This window comes from Schistocerca piceifrons, chromosome 3 (assembly GCF_021461385.2).
Source record: "Schistocerca piceifrons isolate TAMUIC-IGC-003096 chromosome 3, iqSchPice1.1, whole genome shotgun sequence".
Lineage (NCBI taxonomy): Eukaryota > Metazoa > Arthropoda > Insecta > Orthoptera > Acrididae > Schistocerca > Schistocerca piceifrons.
In genome coordinates this window covers 777459115-777477735 of record NC_060140.1, presented here as the reverse complement: position 1 = coordinate 777477735, position 18621 = coordinate 777459115, and the positions used below count along the sequence as shown (strand labels likewise).

Below are 18621 nucleotides of genomic sequence, written 5' to 3'. Positions count from 1 at the left end.
GCAGCAGTCGAACATTTTCTGTATCCAGAAAGGCCCGTACAGGACGTTGCAACATGCGGTCGTGCATTATCCTGCTGAAATGTAGGGTTTCGCAGGGTTCGAATGAGGGGTAGAGCCACGGGTCGCAACACATATGAAATGTAACGTCCACTGTTCAACGTGCCGTCAATGCGAACAAGAGGTGACCGAGACGTGTAACCAATGGCACCCCATACCATCGCGCCGAGTGATACGCCAGGATGACAAATACACGCTTCCAATGTGCGTTCACCGCGATGTTGCCAAACACGGATGCGACCATCATGAGACTGTAAACAGAACCTGGATTAATCCGAAAAAATGACCTTTAGCCATTCGTGCACCCAGGTTCTTCGTTGGGTACACCATCGCAGGCGCTCCTGTCTGTGATGCAGCGTCAAGGGTAACCGCAGCAATTGTCTCCGAGCTGATAGTCCATGCTGCTGCAAACTTCGTCGAGCTGTTCGTGCAGATGTTTGTTGTCTTGCAACCGTCCCCATCTGTTGACTCAGGGATCGAGACGCGGCTGCACGATCTTTTACAGCCATGCGGATAAGATGCCTCTCATCTCGACTGCTTGTGATACGAGGTCGTTGGGTTACAGCACGGCGTTACGTATTACCCTCCTGAACGCACCGATTCCATGTTCTGCTAACAGTCATTGGATCTCGACCAACGCGAGCACCAATGTCGCGATATAATAAACCGCAATCGCGTTACGCTACAATCCGACCTTTATCAAAGTCGGAAACGTGATGGTGCGCATTCCTCCTCCTCACACGAGGCATCACAACAACGTTTCACCAGGCAACGCCGGTCAACTGCCGTTTGTGTATGAGAAATCGGTTGGAAACTTTCCTCATGTCAGCACGTTGTAGGTATCGCCACCGGCGCCAACCTTGTGTGAATGCTCTGTAAAGCTAATCATTTGCCTATCACAGCATCTTCTCCCAGTCGGTTAAATTTCGTGTCTGTAGCATGTCATCTTCGTTGTGTAGCAATTTTAATGACCAGTAGTGTATTATCTTTCCTTGCTCAACGTCATACTGTTACATTTACCGTGGAATGTGCCGTCAGTTTCTTTTCAGTCTTCAGAGAACAATCCTGTCGTAACAGAAGAACCATAAAAATAATATGGAGGGTAATGAAACCTTGGCACTAGACACGATTGTAGCCTCAATGTAGCTCCGCTCCGCTGGATCGATCCTCCGGTGCTGCGCTGGTGAGTCCTGAGCGAGCAGACACCACGGAAGGCACCACAGCAACCCAACGGCGCCGAAGAAGTAGAAGGCCAGGGGCCAGCCGACCGCCGTCTCGCACAGCGCGCCCGACACAGCCATCGACACCAGAGTTCCTCCAAACACTCCTGCGGCAAACCAATGACAAACTGTACTACACGACTGCAAATTCGATTATACAGGGTGTTACAAAAAGGTAGGGCCAAACTTTCAGAAAACATTCCTCACACACAAAGAAAGAACATATGTTATGTGGACATGTGTCCGGAAACGCTTACTTTCCATGTTAGAGCTCATTTTATTACTTCTCTTCAAATCACATTAATCGCGGAATGGAAACACACAGCAACAGAACGTACCAGCGTGACTTCAAACAGTTTGTTACAGGAAATGTTCAAAATGTCCTCCGTTAGCGAGGATACATGCATCCACCCTCCGTCGCATGGAATCCCTGATGCGCTGATGCAGCCCTGGAGAATGGCGTATTGTATCACAGCCGTCCACAATACGAGCACGAAGAGTCTCTACATTTGGTACCGGGGTTGCGTAGACAAGAGCTTTCAAATGCCCCCATAAATGAAAGTCTAGAGGGTTGAGGTCAGGAGAGCGTGGAGGCCATGGAATTGGTCCGCCTCTACCAATCCATGATGTTGTTGTTGTGGTCTTCAGTCCTGAGACTGGTTTGATGCAGCTCTCTATGCTACTCTATCCTGTGCAAGCTTCTACATCTCCCAGTACCTACTGCAACCTACATCCTTCTGAATCTGCTTAGTGTATTCATCTCTTGGTCTCCCTCTACGATTTTTACCCTCCACGCTGCTCTCCAATGCTAAATTTGTGATCCCTTGATGCCTCAAAACATGTCCTACCAACCGATCCCTTCTTCTAGTCAAGTTGTGCCACAAACTTCTCTTCTCCCCAATCCTATTCAATACCTCCTCATTAGTTACGTGATCTACCCACTTTATCTTCAGCATTCTTCTGTAGCACCACATTTCGAAAGCTTCTATTCTCTTCTTGTCCAAACTAGTTATCGTCCATGTTTCACTTCCATACATGGCTACACTCCATACAAATACTTTCAGAAACGACTTCCTGACATTTAAATCTATACTCGATGTTAACAAATTTCTCTTCTTCAGAACGCTTTCCTTGCCACTAACAGTCTACATTTTATATTCTCTCTACTTCGACCATCATCAGTTATTTTACTCCCTAAATAGCAAAACTCCTTTACTACTTTAAGTGTCTCATTTCCTAATCTAATTCCCTCAGCATCACCCGACTTAATTTGACTACATTCCATTATCCTCGTTTTGCTTTTGTTGATGTTCATCTTTTATCCTCCTTTCAAGACACTGTCCATTCCGTTCAACTGCACTTCCAAGTCCTTCGCTGTCTCTGACAGAATTACAATGTCATCGGCGAAAGTTTTTACTTCTTCTCCATGAATTTTAATACCTACTCCGAATTTTTCTTTTGTTTCCTTCACTGCTTGCTCAATATACAGATTGAATAACATCGGGGAGAGGCTACAACCCTGTCTCACTCCTTTCCCAACCACTGGTTCCCTTTCATGCCCCTCGACTCTTATAACTGCCATCTGCTTTCTGTACAAATTGTAAATAGCCTTTCGCTCCCTGTATTTTATCCCTGCCACCTTCAGAATTTGAAAGAGAGTATTCCAGTCAACATTGTCAAAAGCTTTCTCTAAGTCTACAAATGCTAGAAACGTAGGTTTGCCTTTTCTTAATCTTTCTTCTAAGATAAGTCGTAAGGTTAGTATTGCCTCATGTGTTCCAACATTTCTACGGAATCCAAACTGATCTTCCCCGAGGTCCGCTTCTACCAGTTTTTCCATTCGTCTGTAAAGAATACGCGTTAGTATTTTGCAGCTGTGACTTATTAAACTGATTGTTCGGTAATTTTCACATCTGTCAACACCTGCTTTCTTTGGGATTGGAATTATTATATTCTTCCTGAAGTCTGAGGGTATTTCGCCTGTCTCATACATCTTGCTCACCAGATGGTAGAGTTTTGTCATGACTGGCTCTCCCAAGGCCATCAGTAGTTCTAATGGAATGTTGTCTACTCCCGGGGCCTTGTTTCGACTCAGGTCTTTCAGTGCTCTGTCAAACTCTTCACGCAGTATAATATTTCCCATTTCGTCTTCCTCTACATCCTCTTCCATTTCCATAATATTGTCCTCAAGTACATCGCCCTTGTATAAACCCTCTATATACTCCTTCCACCTTTCTGCCTTCCCTTCTTTGCTTAGAACTGGGTTGCCATCTGAGCTCTTGATATTCATACAAGTGGTTCTCTTCTCTCCAAAGGTCTCTTTAATTTTCCTGTAGGCAGTATCTATCTTACCCCTAGTGAGACAAGCCTCTACATCCTTACATTTGTCCTCTAGCCATCCCTGCTTAACCATTTTGCACTTCCTGTCGATATCATTTTTGAGGCGTTTGTATTCCTTTTTGCCTGCTTCATTTACTGCATTTTTATATTTTCTCCTTTCATCAATTAAATTCAATATTTCTTCTGTTACCCAAGGATTTCTATTAGCCCTCGTCCTTTTACCTACTTGATCGTCTGCTGCCTTCACTACTTCATCCCTCAGAGCTACCCATTCTTCTTCTACTGTATTTCTTTCCCCCATTCCTGTCAATTGTTTCCTTATGCTCTCCCCGAAACTCTGTACAACCTCTGGTTCTTTCAGTTTATCCAGGTCCCATCTCCTTAAATTCCCACCTTTTTGCAGTTTCTTCAGTTTCAATCTGCAGTTCATAACCAATAGATTGTGGTCAGAATCCACATCTGGCCCTGGAAATTTCTTACAATTTAAAACCTGGTTCCTAAATCTCTGTCTTACCATTATATAATCTGTCTGATACCTTTTAGTATCTCCAGGATTCTTCCAGGTATACAACCTTCTTTTATGATTCTTGAACCAAGTGTTAGCTATGATTAAGTTATGCTCTGTGCAAAATTCTACAAGGCGGCTTCCTCTTTCATTTCTTCCCCCCAATCCATATTCACCTACTATGTTTCCTTCTCTCCCTTTTCCTACTGACGAATTCCAGTCACCCATGACTATTAAATTTTCGTCTCCCTTCACTACCTGAATAATTTCTTTTATCTCGTCATACATTTCATCTATTTCTTCATCATCTGCAGAGCTAGTTGGCATATAACCTTGTACTACTGTAGTAGGCATGGGCTTTCTGTCTATTTTGGCCACAATAATGCGTTCATTATGCTGTTTGTAGTAGCTAACCCGCACTCCTATTTTTTTATTCATTATTAAACCTACTCCTGCATTACCCCTATTTGATTTTGTATTTATAACCCTGTAATCACCTGACCAAAAGTATTGTTCCTCCTGCCACCGAACTTCACTAATTCCCACTATATCTAACTTTAACCTATCCATTTCCCTTTTTAAATTTTCTAACCTACCTGCCCGATTAAGGGATCTGACATTCCACGCTCCGATCCGTAGAACGCCAGTTTTCTTTCTCCTGATAACGACGTCCTCTTGAGTAGTTCCCGCCCGGAGATCCGAATGGGGGACTATTTTACCTCCGGAATGTTTTACCCAAGAGGACACCGTCATCATTTAATCATACAGTAAAGCTGCAAGTCCTCGGGAAAAATTACGGCTGTAGTTTCCCCTTGCTTTCAGCCGTTCGCAGTACCAGCACAGCAAGGCCGTTTTGGTTAATGTTACAAAGCCAGATCAGTCAATCATCCAGACTGTTGCCCCTGCAATACTGAAAAGGTTGCTGCCCCTCTTCAGGAACCACATGTTTGTCTGGCCTCTCAACAGATACCCCTCCGTTGTGGTTGCACCTACGGTACGGGCATCTGTATCCTTAAGGCACGCAAGCCTCCCCACCAACGGCAAGGTCCATGGTTCATGGGGGGGTACCAATCCATCGGTCACCGAATCTGCTGTTGAGAAGCGTACGAACACTTCGACTGAAATGTGCAGGAGCTCCATCGTGCATGAACCACGTGTTGTGTCGTACTTGTAAAGGCACATGTTCTAGCAGCACAGGTAGAGTATTCCCTATGAAATCATGATAACGTGCTCCATTGAGCGTAGGTGGAAGAACATGGGACCCAATCAAGACATCACCAACAATGCCTGCCCAAACGTTCACAGAAAATCTGTGTTGATGACGTGGTTGCACAATTGCGTGCGGATTCTCGTCAGCCCACACATGTTGATTGTGAAAATTTACAATTTGATCACGTTGGAATGACGAAACTAAAATGAGCTCTAACATGGAAATTAAGCATTTCCGGACACATGTCCACATAACATCTTTTCTTTATTTGTGTGTGAGAAATATTTCCTGAAAGTTTGGCCGTACCTTTTTGTAACACCCTGTATGCTCTGTAGAAACATACGAGGCAAATAAAAAAATACTTATATTTTTATTTCATATATTTACACTAAAGCAACCATCTGGTAAGCACATCATTTGCCTGTTTGGTAGCCTTCATTCGATGCTCATACTCCAGCTCCCGACAATCTTTTGTGTTGTTTCGCATAATAAGGCGTCCCAGTGGTCACACAACCATGTAGGCACTGCTTTTCGTTCTTCATTTACAACTACATCTGCATGATTGCTCACAATTAAGAGGTTGGAAGAGGTTTCATAGAAGCACTTACAGAGTATTGCTCTATCGTTCCACTCTCGAAGATTGTGTGGGGAAAATGACTATTTTAATCTCTCAGTGGCCGTAGAGAATCTATTATCTCGACGCCACTGATTCGTGCAAAGCTATGGTCGTCGAAAGTACCACCAGAAAGCTAACAAATGGATTCAGCAAAATGACTGGAGCAGTATACAACAGAAACAACTCTTTTCTAGAAAACAGACTTTCTCGAAAACAGATCTCGAAATCTGGTGTTTGAATTTCTTGTTTCGGGTTACTGGCTGGCATAGCACTGAAATTTATAGTTTTGATGGTACTCTGCTTCTAAGGCAATTTACCTGGATATACAGTAATTGAATTAAATTCAGTTAAACGAAATAGAATCCAGAATCAATAAAGACGCTATAACATAAAATGATATCACTGAATACGTCCAGAAATGCTGAACCTGCAATGCGATGATATGATACTTACAAAAGAAAATTCGTGTCAGCTAGGATTCTAGCTCGAATTTCCTGCTTATCATGACTAATGGCCTTAATTACTGAGTATTGTTTCAAGGCTCATTCAAGTTTTCGCTGTCACTGACGTTTCCACTTATTGGTTTTGAATACTAAAACCGCAGGCTCTCCCATGTAGTGAGAACAGCACCTCTGGGTGAACAGATTTACTGGAAGGCTGCAGCTTACCTTGTTGCAGGAATATATACCAACAGCATTAAACTCACTAAATAAAATGAATAGAAACGATCTGAATGAAATATATCTGTGGTCATCAGTCCCCTAGAACTTAGAACTACTTAAACCTAACTAACCTAAGGACATCACACACATCCATGCCCGAGGCAGGATTCGAACCTGCGACCGTAGCAGTCGCGCGGTTCCGGACTGAGCGCCTTAACCGCGAGACCACCGCGGCCGGCGCTGGTATTTACAGCTAATCACGCAGTTACAGCATGCGTTCTCAGAAATGATAAGTTAACAAAGGTACATGTATCACATTGGAACAACCGAAATTAAATGTTCAAACGTACCAACGTCCTGTATTTTAATTTAAAAAACCTACCTGTTACCAACTGTTCGTCTAAAATTGTGAGCCATATGCTTGTGACTATTACAGTGCCATCTATCACAAAGCGAAAAAAGTGGTCCAACTAAAACATCCATATTTCTTTACGTACTACACGAATATGTAATAAAAAATGGGGGTTCCTATTTTTAAAAACGCAGTTGATATCTGTTTGACTTATGGCAGCGCCATCTAGCGGGCCAACCATATCGCCATCTTGTTTCCCCCTTCAAGCTAGACGAGTTTCGTTCTGTGTAGTTTTTTCGTTTGATGCTTATTTCGTGAGATATTTGTTCCGGTCACTATCAATGGATCACCCTGTATACTCCCGCTGCCCCATCGACAGTTAGTGGCCACCTCATCAATACTATCACCTGAACTTTTAGATCCATTGTGTCTTCTTTTTGTTTCCCCTAAAGTTTATCCCCTCATGAGGTCGGCTTTTTCAGGATTTGGCAAGTTTTATTTTTGATAACTTCGTGGCCGGATGCTCTGCCTGACGCTGCTGTCGTCAAGGCGACCTAAGGAAGGAAAATTATGTGCTCCGTCTGTCTTCGAATATATAAACCTCGTTCTGTATGCTATCGTATTTTAACTGTTCGCATATCGCATCCTGTGAGTTGAAAGTTAGGATTAACACAGTATTTTTGTAAACGAGAGTGAGAAACTGCCTAAAAGTCACACTCAGGCTGGTCGATGTGGCAACCCATGGTCATTAACACACCTGCGAATTCCATTCGGGAGTGGTCACCTCTCTAAACCGCAGGATAGCGCGCTGCGCATAATGCTGTACGGACTGGTCTTGCTGAGCCATTTCGTCAGTGGTGGAAAATAACGTTCTGTACTCCTTTGTGGGTTACACTTTAATGGCCATTTTCAAACTACTTAATGAGACATTACATTACGGCCAAGGAAAGTGGTTAACAACCGATGCAGGCGCCACTGTGTCAACTTTTCCTCTATCCAATCACATTAAGGGGAGGTTTACTATCTTTTGGTTTAAAAAATCGATTTTTTAAAATTGCATTTTTGGATACATAAAAGTGTTTAGAATCCACCCCTGAATCGGTTTTTCCGAATACAGAACGGAAAAGTTTGTTATTCGCGGTTGAAAAAAAATGCACCTGCCTGAAATCGGCCTTTTTTACGCACCAGTGTTTTTCTTTCGGAGGACAAGTTATTGTACCGGTGCTTGGGAGGAAACACACAAAATTCAAATGAAAGTTTGAACGCGTGTGTTTGGAAGTTAGCCACCAAGCATATGCATTCCGGTGCGAAGACTGCGGAGATTGCGACTTTCCTGGCAGTGAGCAGCTTCAGCGAAGGGTATTCACCAATTCTGAGGACCATGACAACGATGGTCGTCACTCTGGGACTCTATTAGATGCAGTTCGCCAAGCATTCGGACGACCACCGGATTCAAGCCGCCGTACGAGCGGCTCTGGAGCAGTGCAGGATGGCCCAGGTCGAGCAGAACGCCCTGTATGAGGAAGAGGAAGGACTAGTTTATGGAGCCGGAATAGCAAATTGAACGTACGTTGCATAATATTGCATTTATATGTAGTCAAAACTTCAAACGCGTTTTTCTCGAAATAACGTTTTTTAATTGCGCGATGTGGTAACTTCAAATCTACTGAACCGATTGGCATGGTTCTTTGTTTCCGACGAAGCTAACTAAATTGTCTAGGAGTTGTACCACTTTTATTCCGACCCATCAACTATAAATATTTTTACTTGGCCGACGAAGTCGAAAAATCGATGAAAAAGCCCTATTTTTTTTCAAATGGCCGCCATTTCGTTTCCTATGGTCCAAATAACTTAAGCGAGATACAACTCCTAAAGAATCTTATGTACTTCGCTAACGTCAACTCCATTTTGATTTCAGACGAGCAGGCTGACCTGTGACATACCGCGCGTGGAGGTCTACTTCGAAATTTTGTTTCGTTCCGACGGCACTTCCGCCTTTGCTCTTCGACATTTCCGGTCGAAAAAAATTCCAGTTTGTAGAGGAAATATCAATAAATATTTTGAGAAAATTTGACATTGATATCTATAACACATTTCAAGAAAAAAATTCTCAAAGAACATGCTTTTTTCGGGCCAAAGATAGTAAACGTCCCCTTAATGTGACCACCGCCTATGTCCGACGTCAACGTACTTCACCCACTCACAGACGGCAGTTGGTAGCTTGTCGGGGGCGGGGGGTGGTGGTAAACAGTGCAGCCGTTGTCCCAATGCGATTTATCTGACGTCCAAACGCGCATGATCATTGGCTTTCGAGCCGACGATGGAAGCATTTCCGAAACAGCTGAATTTGTAAACTGTACATGTGCCGCCATGATTTAAGTATTCCGTGTACGGCAAAATGGCCCAGCCAAAAAAACGGCGCCGCAGCAACTGTGGTGGACCACGAGTAATCCCCTGACCACCAAACACCCCGTATTTAACCCCAATCGAGAATCTGTAGGACAACTTCAGTCGGGCTGTTCGCGTCGTGGTTTCTCAATCGAGAAACTTTAAGCCGCTGGAAATGGCACTGGAGTCAGCATGGTTCCACATAACTGTTGGTACCCTCCATAGCCTCACGACTCTCTTCGTACATGTCTCGCAGCGGCCCGTGCTGCAAAACGTGGTTATTTGGGCTTTTGAGAGGTGGTCGAATTAATACAACTGGGCACTGTATTAAAATGTGACCCCGAATGGGAGCCAGTTGGTCCAGAGAGTAATGACACAATGTTCTCGTCTTCCACACAGTGTAAGGTCCACCACTATGCCACGTTAACACTAGATTGCCCAGTCAGTCAGATTTAATTTCAAATGCGTTAATTTTGTGTGTCTGTGTGACGTTGCTGCAGCCCTCCTCCACCATGTAAGGGACGTAAGAGGCAGGTGTAGCGTTGGATGAGGCATCGGTAAGGCTATCACTGCTGCTCCTGATTTATATAAATGATCTAGGTGATAATCTGAGCAGCCCCCTTAGAGTGTTTGCTGATGACGCTGTAATTTACCGTCTAGTAAAATCATCAGACGATCAATTCCCGTTACAAAATGATCTAGAGGGAATTTCTGTATGGTGTGAAAAGTGGCAATTAGCACTAAACAAAGAAAAGTGCGAGGTCATCCACATGGGTACTAAAAGAAAGTAGATAAATTTTGGGTATACGATAAATCGCACAAATCTAAAGGCTGTCAGTTCGACTAAATTCCTAGGAATTACAATTACGAGCAACTCAAACTGGAAGGACCACACAGATAATATTGTGAGGAAGGCGAAACAAAGACTGTCCTTTGTTGGCAGAAAACTTGGAAGATGCGACAAACCCACTAAAGAGACAGCCTACATTACACTTGTCCGTCCTCTGCTGGAATATTGCTGAGCGGTATGGGATCCTTACCAGGTAGTATTGACGGAGGACATCGAAAAAGTGCAAAGAGGGGCAGTTCGTTTCGTGTTATCGCGCAATAGCGGTGAGAGTGTCACTAATATGATACGCGAGTTGGGGTGGCAGTCACTGAAGCAAAGGCGGTTTTCTTTGCGGCGAGATCTATTTACGAAAAATCAATCACCAACTTTCTCTTCCGAATGCGTAAATATTTTGTTGACACCCACCTACGTAGGGAGAAATGATCATTATAATAAAATAAGAGAAATCAGAGCTCGAACGGAAAGATGTAGGTGTTCCTTTTTCCCACGCGCCATTCGAGAGTGGAATGGTAGAGAAGTAGTATGAAAGTGGTTCGATGAACCCTCTGCCAGGCACTTAAGTGTGAATTCCAGTAACCACGTAGATGTAGATAAAATGTGAGCCCGTGCCAACATTTCATTATCGATACTATCGTCTTTCTCAGTAATAAAAAAACTAAAAAAAAACAGATAAAGTACGTTAAGTCTAACAAAGTCAGGTAACGTTAAGAAACGTCTGCAAGATATGTAAATAGTAATAAAATGTTAATTATTAGGAACTGCAGGGAGAGGCTAAGTTACGTCGTAGTGTCAATTAATGGAACCAATCAGAGAAGACCCCAATGTCCTATCCAGACGCTCATAGCTTGTAGCTGTTAGTATCCACATGAACGCAAACTTAACGGGTCGCTACACAGGTTGGGCTGCTCATCAAACTGCACTCCTGACTGCCACACGATGTTGGTTGGAAACTTTAGAGTACATGATCGACATGCAACTTTGTCGTGTTGGTGATTCAGAATTCTGGTATGGGTTGAAACTGCTGCAAGAATTAGCAGTGTTGTCGCGTCTCGCCAAACTCTTCTCTTCGGACCCTGGAAGGCTACTGCACCTTGGATGGGCTCGTCCGAGATCTTACTGACGCGTGGGAATGTGAAAGAAAACTGCGAGTGATGTTAAGAGGGAATGCAGGCTACTTAATACTACTTCCGCACAGATAGCTGGCTACATTACGTTTGGCTAAACAGATAATAACATGGACCTTAGACGTCCAAATGCAATTGCTTTTTTTTCAGTTTTGTCTGATATGAAGTACTTCGAACTCCAAAAATAGTGAAGTCGGAAATACAGTGTGATGTAATTGGATCATTAAAAGTGCGGCGAAAAAGAGAGGGACAGAGCGAGGAGGAAATTCTGGTTTATACTTTGCTACAAATAAGAATATTATAAACAATACTATGACCTATGCAGAGAGTTAGAGAAACTGATGGAAGACATAAAATCTGTCCCCCACGTGATAATTAGATATTTTAAAGCGAAAATTTGAGAGAATCTAAAGAGCGAGTTATCACAGGAAAATTTCAGGTATGGTAGGAGAAACGTCATAGATTAGACGTAGTAGAACTTTCTGTGAATAGCAACATGTTTGACCTTAACACATTCTTACAAACGAAATAAAAACGAAAGAAGTCTTACCAGGACGAAATTAAATTAAAAATTATGTTGAGTGTTATGAAACAATGAATACATCTGATGGTTATAAACCTCTTTAGAATTTCATGTGACCGTTGACTCTTTGCACGCACAGTGAAAATTGATACGAAGAAACTATAAGAAGAAAAAGGAAGATTAGTGTTTAAAACCCCGTCGATAGCGATGCCATTAGAAGCAACCATGACCTCAGAGAGGGCGAGGATGGGAAAAGAAGTCTGCTGTACCTACCCTTCTGATGAGAACAGGCTCTGAATTCGCCTTAGAGAAACCACGAAAAACTTAACTCTGGTAGTCGAACAGTTATCTGAATCCCACTTATTCAGAATGAGAGAAAGTGCCGACGGTAAAAGCAAAACAGACTAGCGAAGAATACCAGTGAAAATGTTTCGTTAAGTCAGTTGGAGTATAGAGGCGTCCATGGAAATCAGACAACAGTGAATAAAGTAACAGAAGCTACTCATGGCAAAACTGATAGAGAAACTGAGAGTATATTTGGGAAGTAATTTAAAAATTGCCAAACCACCTGTAGATATGAAACCCTCGCTGAAAGTTCAGCACTGATCGACGTATTCTAGACTGCACAATCCCACAATTACTATTATGTCATATTTAAAACATTTAACTTACCAAGATAAATGACAGAAAACTTGCTTCTCTCGTGATCAGGCGCCCATCTACATATAATTGTTTGTATAGCCGGTATAATACCACCCTGGAAATAAAAAGAAAGTATTTTATGAATTTTCTCTGCAAAAAAATGTGAAGCTATTACTTGAGCTAAATAGAGGATATGCACCTCAACTCTTAGACGGAGTTTATACAATATAGACTGCACTTATTCACCTCATTAACATTCTCCAGCCATTTCTGCTCTATGATAACTGGAGTGCATTAAACAGTACGGGTTTACGGACAACCTCAACAGAGAAGGTAATAGAGTGCAATGGTATTGTCATTGACAGAGGTCCTGATGGATCGAAACGGTATACTTGCATATCTTTGATAAAATGTAGGCCGGCCGAAGTGGCCGTGCGGTTAAAGGCGCTGCAGTCTGGAACCGCAAGACCACTACGGTCGCAGGTTCGAATCCTGCCTCGGGCATGGATGTTTGTGATGTCCTTAGGTTAGTTAGGTTTAACTAGTTCTAAGTTCTAGGGGACTAATGACCTCAGCAGTTGAGTCCCATAGTGCTCAGAGCCATTTGAACAATTTGATAAAATGTAGCTTCTCGGGTGTGTCACATGCTGTTGATATATTTCAGCATCGTCAACTTGCTTAAACTTTTAATGTGATTTTTTGTTTCATGGACAATAGTACGTCGGCGTTTAGTGATTTGTGCGTATAGATGAAGAAAATACAAGTAATTAATCACCAGATAATTAGCAAGTTATAATTTCTGGCAAATGTTAGGTAAACATCTCCGTGTTACAGCAAAGTCACACAAGTTTAGTGACAGAATTTCATCTTAAACGAAGGTCAGCTAATAGAAGAGGAGGAATTTGAAGTGCTAGGTGATTGTGATTAAACTGACGGTGTTCCGAGTGCTACAGTGTGGGCGGTGTACGTCGAAGGACGCTGAAATATTGTAGAAATGTTCATTAATCGGTACGCTCTCGGAGTATACTGAAAAAATAATAGTTCCACTCTCTGCCAAAAGTGACAATATGGCGCTGTAAGCAGGCAGAATGTGTTGTGGTTGCAGGAAAATTGGACGAACGATCAAATACATCATAACCGTGATTGTAGAATGTTTATTAGGATATGGTCACAAGCTACAACATGTGTTCAGTATGGTCTCCCGACTCAGCAACCTGCTGCATCCGTAACAAGGCGTGGTCTCGCGGTCACGTTCTCGCTTCCTGAGCACGGCGTCCTGGGTTCGATTCCCGACGGGGTCAGGGATTTTCATCTGCCTCGAGATGACTGAGTGTTTGTGTTGTCCTCATCATTTCATCATCATTCAAGAAAGTGGCCAGACTGGACTGAGCAAAGGTTGGGAATTTGTATGGGCACTGATAACTGCGCAGTTGGGCGCCCCACAAACCAAACATCATCATCACCGTAACACGGCACGGTCGACAGCTGCTTGCAGTATATGCAGTGTAATCAGAGCGATATGTCGCCGTATGCCAGCCTTCAGATCAGGAATAGTCCAGGTACATTCCTGATAGACACGATCTTTCTAACATCCCCACAACCAGAAGCCACATAGATTTAGGGAGATCTGGAAGGCCACACGTCTCAAAATTTGCCTATAGATGATGCAGTCATTACCGACGATTTTGTCAAAGCAAATCTTTCATGTGGCAAGCGACAAGTGGTGTCGCCCCATCTTGCATGAAAACAGTGATGTGAACAAGGTTGCATTCTTGCAGCGCTGGAATCAGGTGTTGCACAAGAAGGTCCTTATAACGTGCAGATTTCACTATACATCTAACTAGTCCACAAAGTGTCATCTCCTGGAAGAAAAATGAACCGAGAATGAAGGAGCTTGTGAGACCACATCTCACAGTCACGTAAGCTGAGGGCAGTGGATGTTCCTGTATGCCATATGGCGGAGTAGAACCCCGCATGCGACAGTTCTGTGCTTCAAGGCATCGCGCAGAGTAACATGTGCCCCGTTCATCCAAAGAATATTCCCCAGCCACATGTTATCCATTTCCATGCGTGCTACAAAACGAAGGGAAGAGTGATGGCGTTGTAGCCTGCCCTGGGGCTTCATTTTGCGCACGTTCTGAATCTTGTAGGGATGCCAGTATAAGCCACAGGAGAAACAATTCTTGGGACAAATCTCGTGCGTTGGTTGCAGAATTTGAGGCATGTTCTGCACAGTCGACTGTAGCTACAACTGCTTCATCGAGAACTGTCGGGGGAATGGGCCACCGCCTTTCCCTGCTGCACCACCTAATTCACCTATTTCTCCAAATTATTTAATCATATTCTTTAACCCGTTATTGACATTTGCAGCTGTTTCTGACAACGAGATTCAGTACTGCAGCGCTGCTATTGCTGTTGTTCTGATAAAAAAAAACCTTCATCAACAGTGCACTGTCTCTCTTCTCTGCAGGCACTGCGCTTCGTACGGAAAACTTCAACCTTCTTAACTCGTTGCAGCAATAGTCACTTCACGAAAGAAATCAATACGCGTTGCCAACCGACAGACAGCATACTGATGGAAAAACAGAAAATATTTCATGTGCTGATTACTTACAGCGACCTATTTTCACCTGGTGGCGGAAAGTTGAAGTATTATTTTTTCAGCGTACTCGACGAGCGCACCGACCGATGAACATACCTGCGATGTTTCAGCGTCCTGCGATGCATACAGCTCACATTGCAGAATTCGAAACACCGTCAGTTTAATTATAACCACCTGGTTTATACGAGTACACAAAATGGCTGTCATTGATAGAGCGCTCAAGAACACTGTGATACTCTTAATGTTTTCGATATCTCAGAGACCGGACAGTCAATATTCTAACCTCCACTTAATTCACTGTCGTGGGAATGCTAAGTGAGCCGATGAAAGTTTTTGTGATGTTCTCGGTAATATAAGAATAAGTGAACTTTAGGCATTGTAAGGAATTACATTGTAGTTAACAGAGTAATAGGTATTAGTGTTCCTGGTAAAACATTTTTTACCGGAACTGAATTTTGAAGGCAGAACTCTACAGATCGTCGAGGTGCATCAAGGATAATAGTAAAGGATATAGCTAACTTTCCGACCCTTTTGTGTTCTCGAGATGTAAGACGTTCTCAGTGTGTTGCAAGTGTTCAGACTGTGGTTTAGTCACAAACAGCAATATATAAAAGAGGTACTTCCAGCAACCGTAAACTGTCGGACTTGAGAATTGCGGCAACCTGTGTCATTGCTAGAAAAACGGAATCATTGCCTTTCAACGTATAAGGCCTTTAATTATTGTTATACGTCATGTAAAAGCATGTTGAAGCAGTTGGCTCACACGCCAAGGTGAACAAACGACCGAGCTACTGGAATAACACTTCATAGGATTTCTTGGTTGTGCACCAACAGTATGGACATAAGAAATATTCTTCTTGCGCGTTAGGGATAGTTCTGCTACATACAATGTTACAGGTGCCTAGTGTTAGGCGCAATGAAGAATTGTTACACCATCATTTGTGGCCAAAAACCCCAAGGGAAATATCTAGTACACAAAAATAAAATCATTAAGCTTACAGAAAACATTTTGTCTCACTGTTCCTTTCGCCAGTTTCTATTCTAACTGAAGTGTTTAAAAGGTACCAAGTAACGTTGATGATCCAAAGGTAAAATTTGGAAAAGGAGTTAGTTTTATTCTTACGGCGATCCACAAAAGCATTAAAGTGCCTGATCATCAAATGCGATGGGCTACTGTTCTTTATTGCAAAGTGTCTTGCAAAACTGGCATCCTCTAGAGTCCATTGCCCTCCTTCGTGCATCTGTCGAGACTACTCTAAAAAAATTAAAAAAAGAAGAAGAAGAAAACACATCAGAACATTCCGTAACTCAACTGCCAACTCCTTTGTGATGAGTGTAAACAACCTTACTGTACCGTTATTCTGATTACTATGTTAGGGAAGCTATACCTCATAGAAGCTTCACTTTAATCCCTTGCCCGTTTATCTAAGTCCTTTTGCAGCATATTTGAGCATATCTGCCTTCACCTATCGGCATTCTTTCAATAACCGTACCGTTTGCTATTCACATTTCTTCGCGCTGTTGTTCACGCCGAAATGTGAGCTTTTGTGTGGTGATGCTGTTGTTACATTATTGAAATGTATCTTCAGTAGTTTATTAATAAGCTCCCTTTTAGCGACCTTAGTAAACGTAAATGTGAAGCTCACTCTTGTTTATTTTATTTATACGAGCATATTTACAGACGAAGCTGACGAAGACATTAGTTCCCATTTCTCTTGTGTGCGGAAACTGTAATCTACTTGCAGTTTCCTGACATCACTGCAGGCAAATGCGCGGCGCCTCTTTCCGCCAGAAACCTGCTCAGTGTAAAATTGTCGGTTCACTCCATGCCTTGTGACAAATTCACTTTAGCCACGAGATCTTTGAGATTATCTGGCTGTCTCTGCTTCTCGGCTTTAGATATTTGCTTTGAAGTGACTGTTCGTTAGCACCACCCAGAGTGCACGCGTGACGTATGGTATGTCACGGACGCAAACAGATGCTCTTTACAAGTTGGGCAAATCTTCACCACCGTCGTGTGACTGTGGTGCGGAACGACAAACAGTTGCTCGTGTTATATCGATATGTCCCAAACGTGCCTACAAGGGTCCTTTCGAATATTTCTTGACAGCGACGAATGGTGTTATAAAATACATAAAAGACCTCAATATCCGTATATATCTGTTGTCATTTCTGTTATTTTATGCCGGAGAGCTGTGCTTACATGTTGACGTGTAATAATTTTGTTACCTTTATATATGTGTTATAATAAGATAAATAAATAAATGTGGTTCGCTCTGTAAAAGTCATCAGTGTTTCACTAGATTTGACGGCGTCTGTTCTTATCTCGTCGTCTTTTCACACACACTATACGTAATGTCCTCTGAAAGCTATGCTGTCCTGTTTTGAGGTCTTTAGTCAGAAAACTGATTTGAGGCAGCTCTCCACTCCAGTCTACGAGTCGTACTTTCTTTTAGTAAGTACTGTTTTGAAATAAAAATAAAACATGTAGACCTTTCTTACCAATTTTATTTTTACATGAAAGCCTGTGCTTTAATATACTTTTCTACATAACTGACACCAACAGTAAGGCACTTATCGTATCGTACAACCAGCTTTCAATACCATTCTTGTAGATATCTCCCACCTGAAGGTAGCTTTCGATAATTCAAACGTTCTGTACCAGTTGCATTAATCACACGTCTTGACACTTGAGGAAACTCATCACACAACGTCGTAATCGCAAAGCGTCTGTTCTGTGTCAGTTTTAATCAACTTTCTGTTCCAAATCGTCAGTAATGACTGAAGGTCGCCCTCTTCGTTCCTCATTATGCACGTTCGTACGAACACCTTTAAAAGCTCTCACCTATTCAGTACCATCCCATGGCTCTTAAAGTATCAAGATGTGTACTTTATGCAGTTGCTGCACAACGTTCAAATTATCGAAAGTTATGCTCAGGCGGCAGATTTCTGCGAGGATGGTATTCAGACGTGATTGTACGGTACGGTAAGAGCCTTAATATTGGCAGGAATTACGGAGAAAAGTAGATTCAAGTACAGGCTTTCATGTAAAAATAAAATTGCTAAGGACAGTCTACTTGTTTTATTTTTATTTCAAAACGGTACTTACTTAAAAAACACGTCCCTCGTAAGTTGCGCAAGCCTATTTAGCTCTGCACCCTACATCCACTTGAATTGTTTTACTGTAACCAAGCCTTGGCCCCCTCAATAATTTTTATAACTACAGTTCCCTCCATTGCTCAGTTAATATATTGAAGCTTCAGAATGTGTCCTACCAACCAATCAAGCTCTTTTTTCTTCATGATTCGATTCGGTACCTCTTCGCTAGTTATTCGATTTTCCCTCTTATTTTCGGCATTTTTTACAGCACCACATCTCAAAAGTTTTTATTCTCTTATTGCCTGTACTGCTTATCGCCCACCTTTCACTTCTATACAAGGCTATACTTCAGAGAAATACTTTCAGAAAATACTTCCTATCATTTAAATTTATGTTACATGTTAAAGAATCTCTTCTTCCTCTTTTTAGAA

The 18621-nt window shown here is 42.5% G+C and overlaps 1 protein-coding gene across 1 annotated transcript in view; it reads right to left on the bottom strand.

The window, feature by feature from the left end:
- The window catches only part of LOC124789053 (sialin-like), a 93384-nt gene that overhangs the window by 31718 nt on the left and 43045 nt on the right, over nt 1–18621 (bottom strand). Inside the window, exons 5-6 of the mRNA XM_047256344.1 lie at nt 12520–12604; nt 1170–1384 (exon numbers count right to left, since the gene is read on the bottom strand). Coding sequence (XP_047112300.1) covers nt 1170–1384; nt 12520–12604 — 300 coding nt within the window. The remainder of the gene's footprint in view (nt 1–1169; nt 1385–12519; nt 12605–18621) is intronic.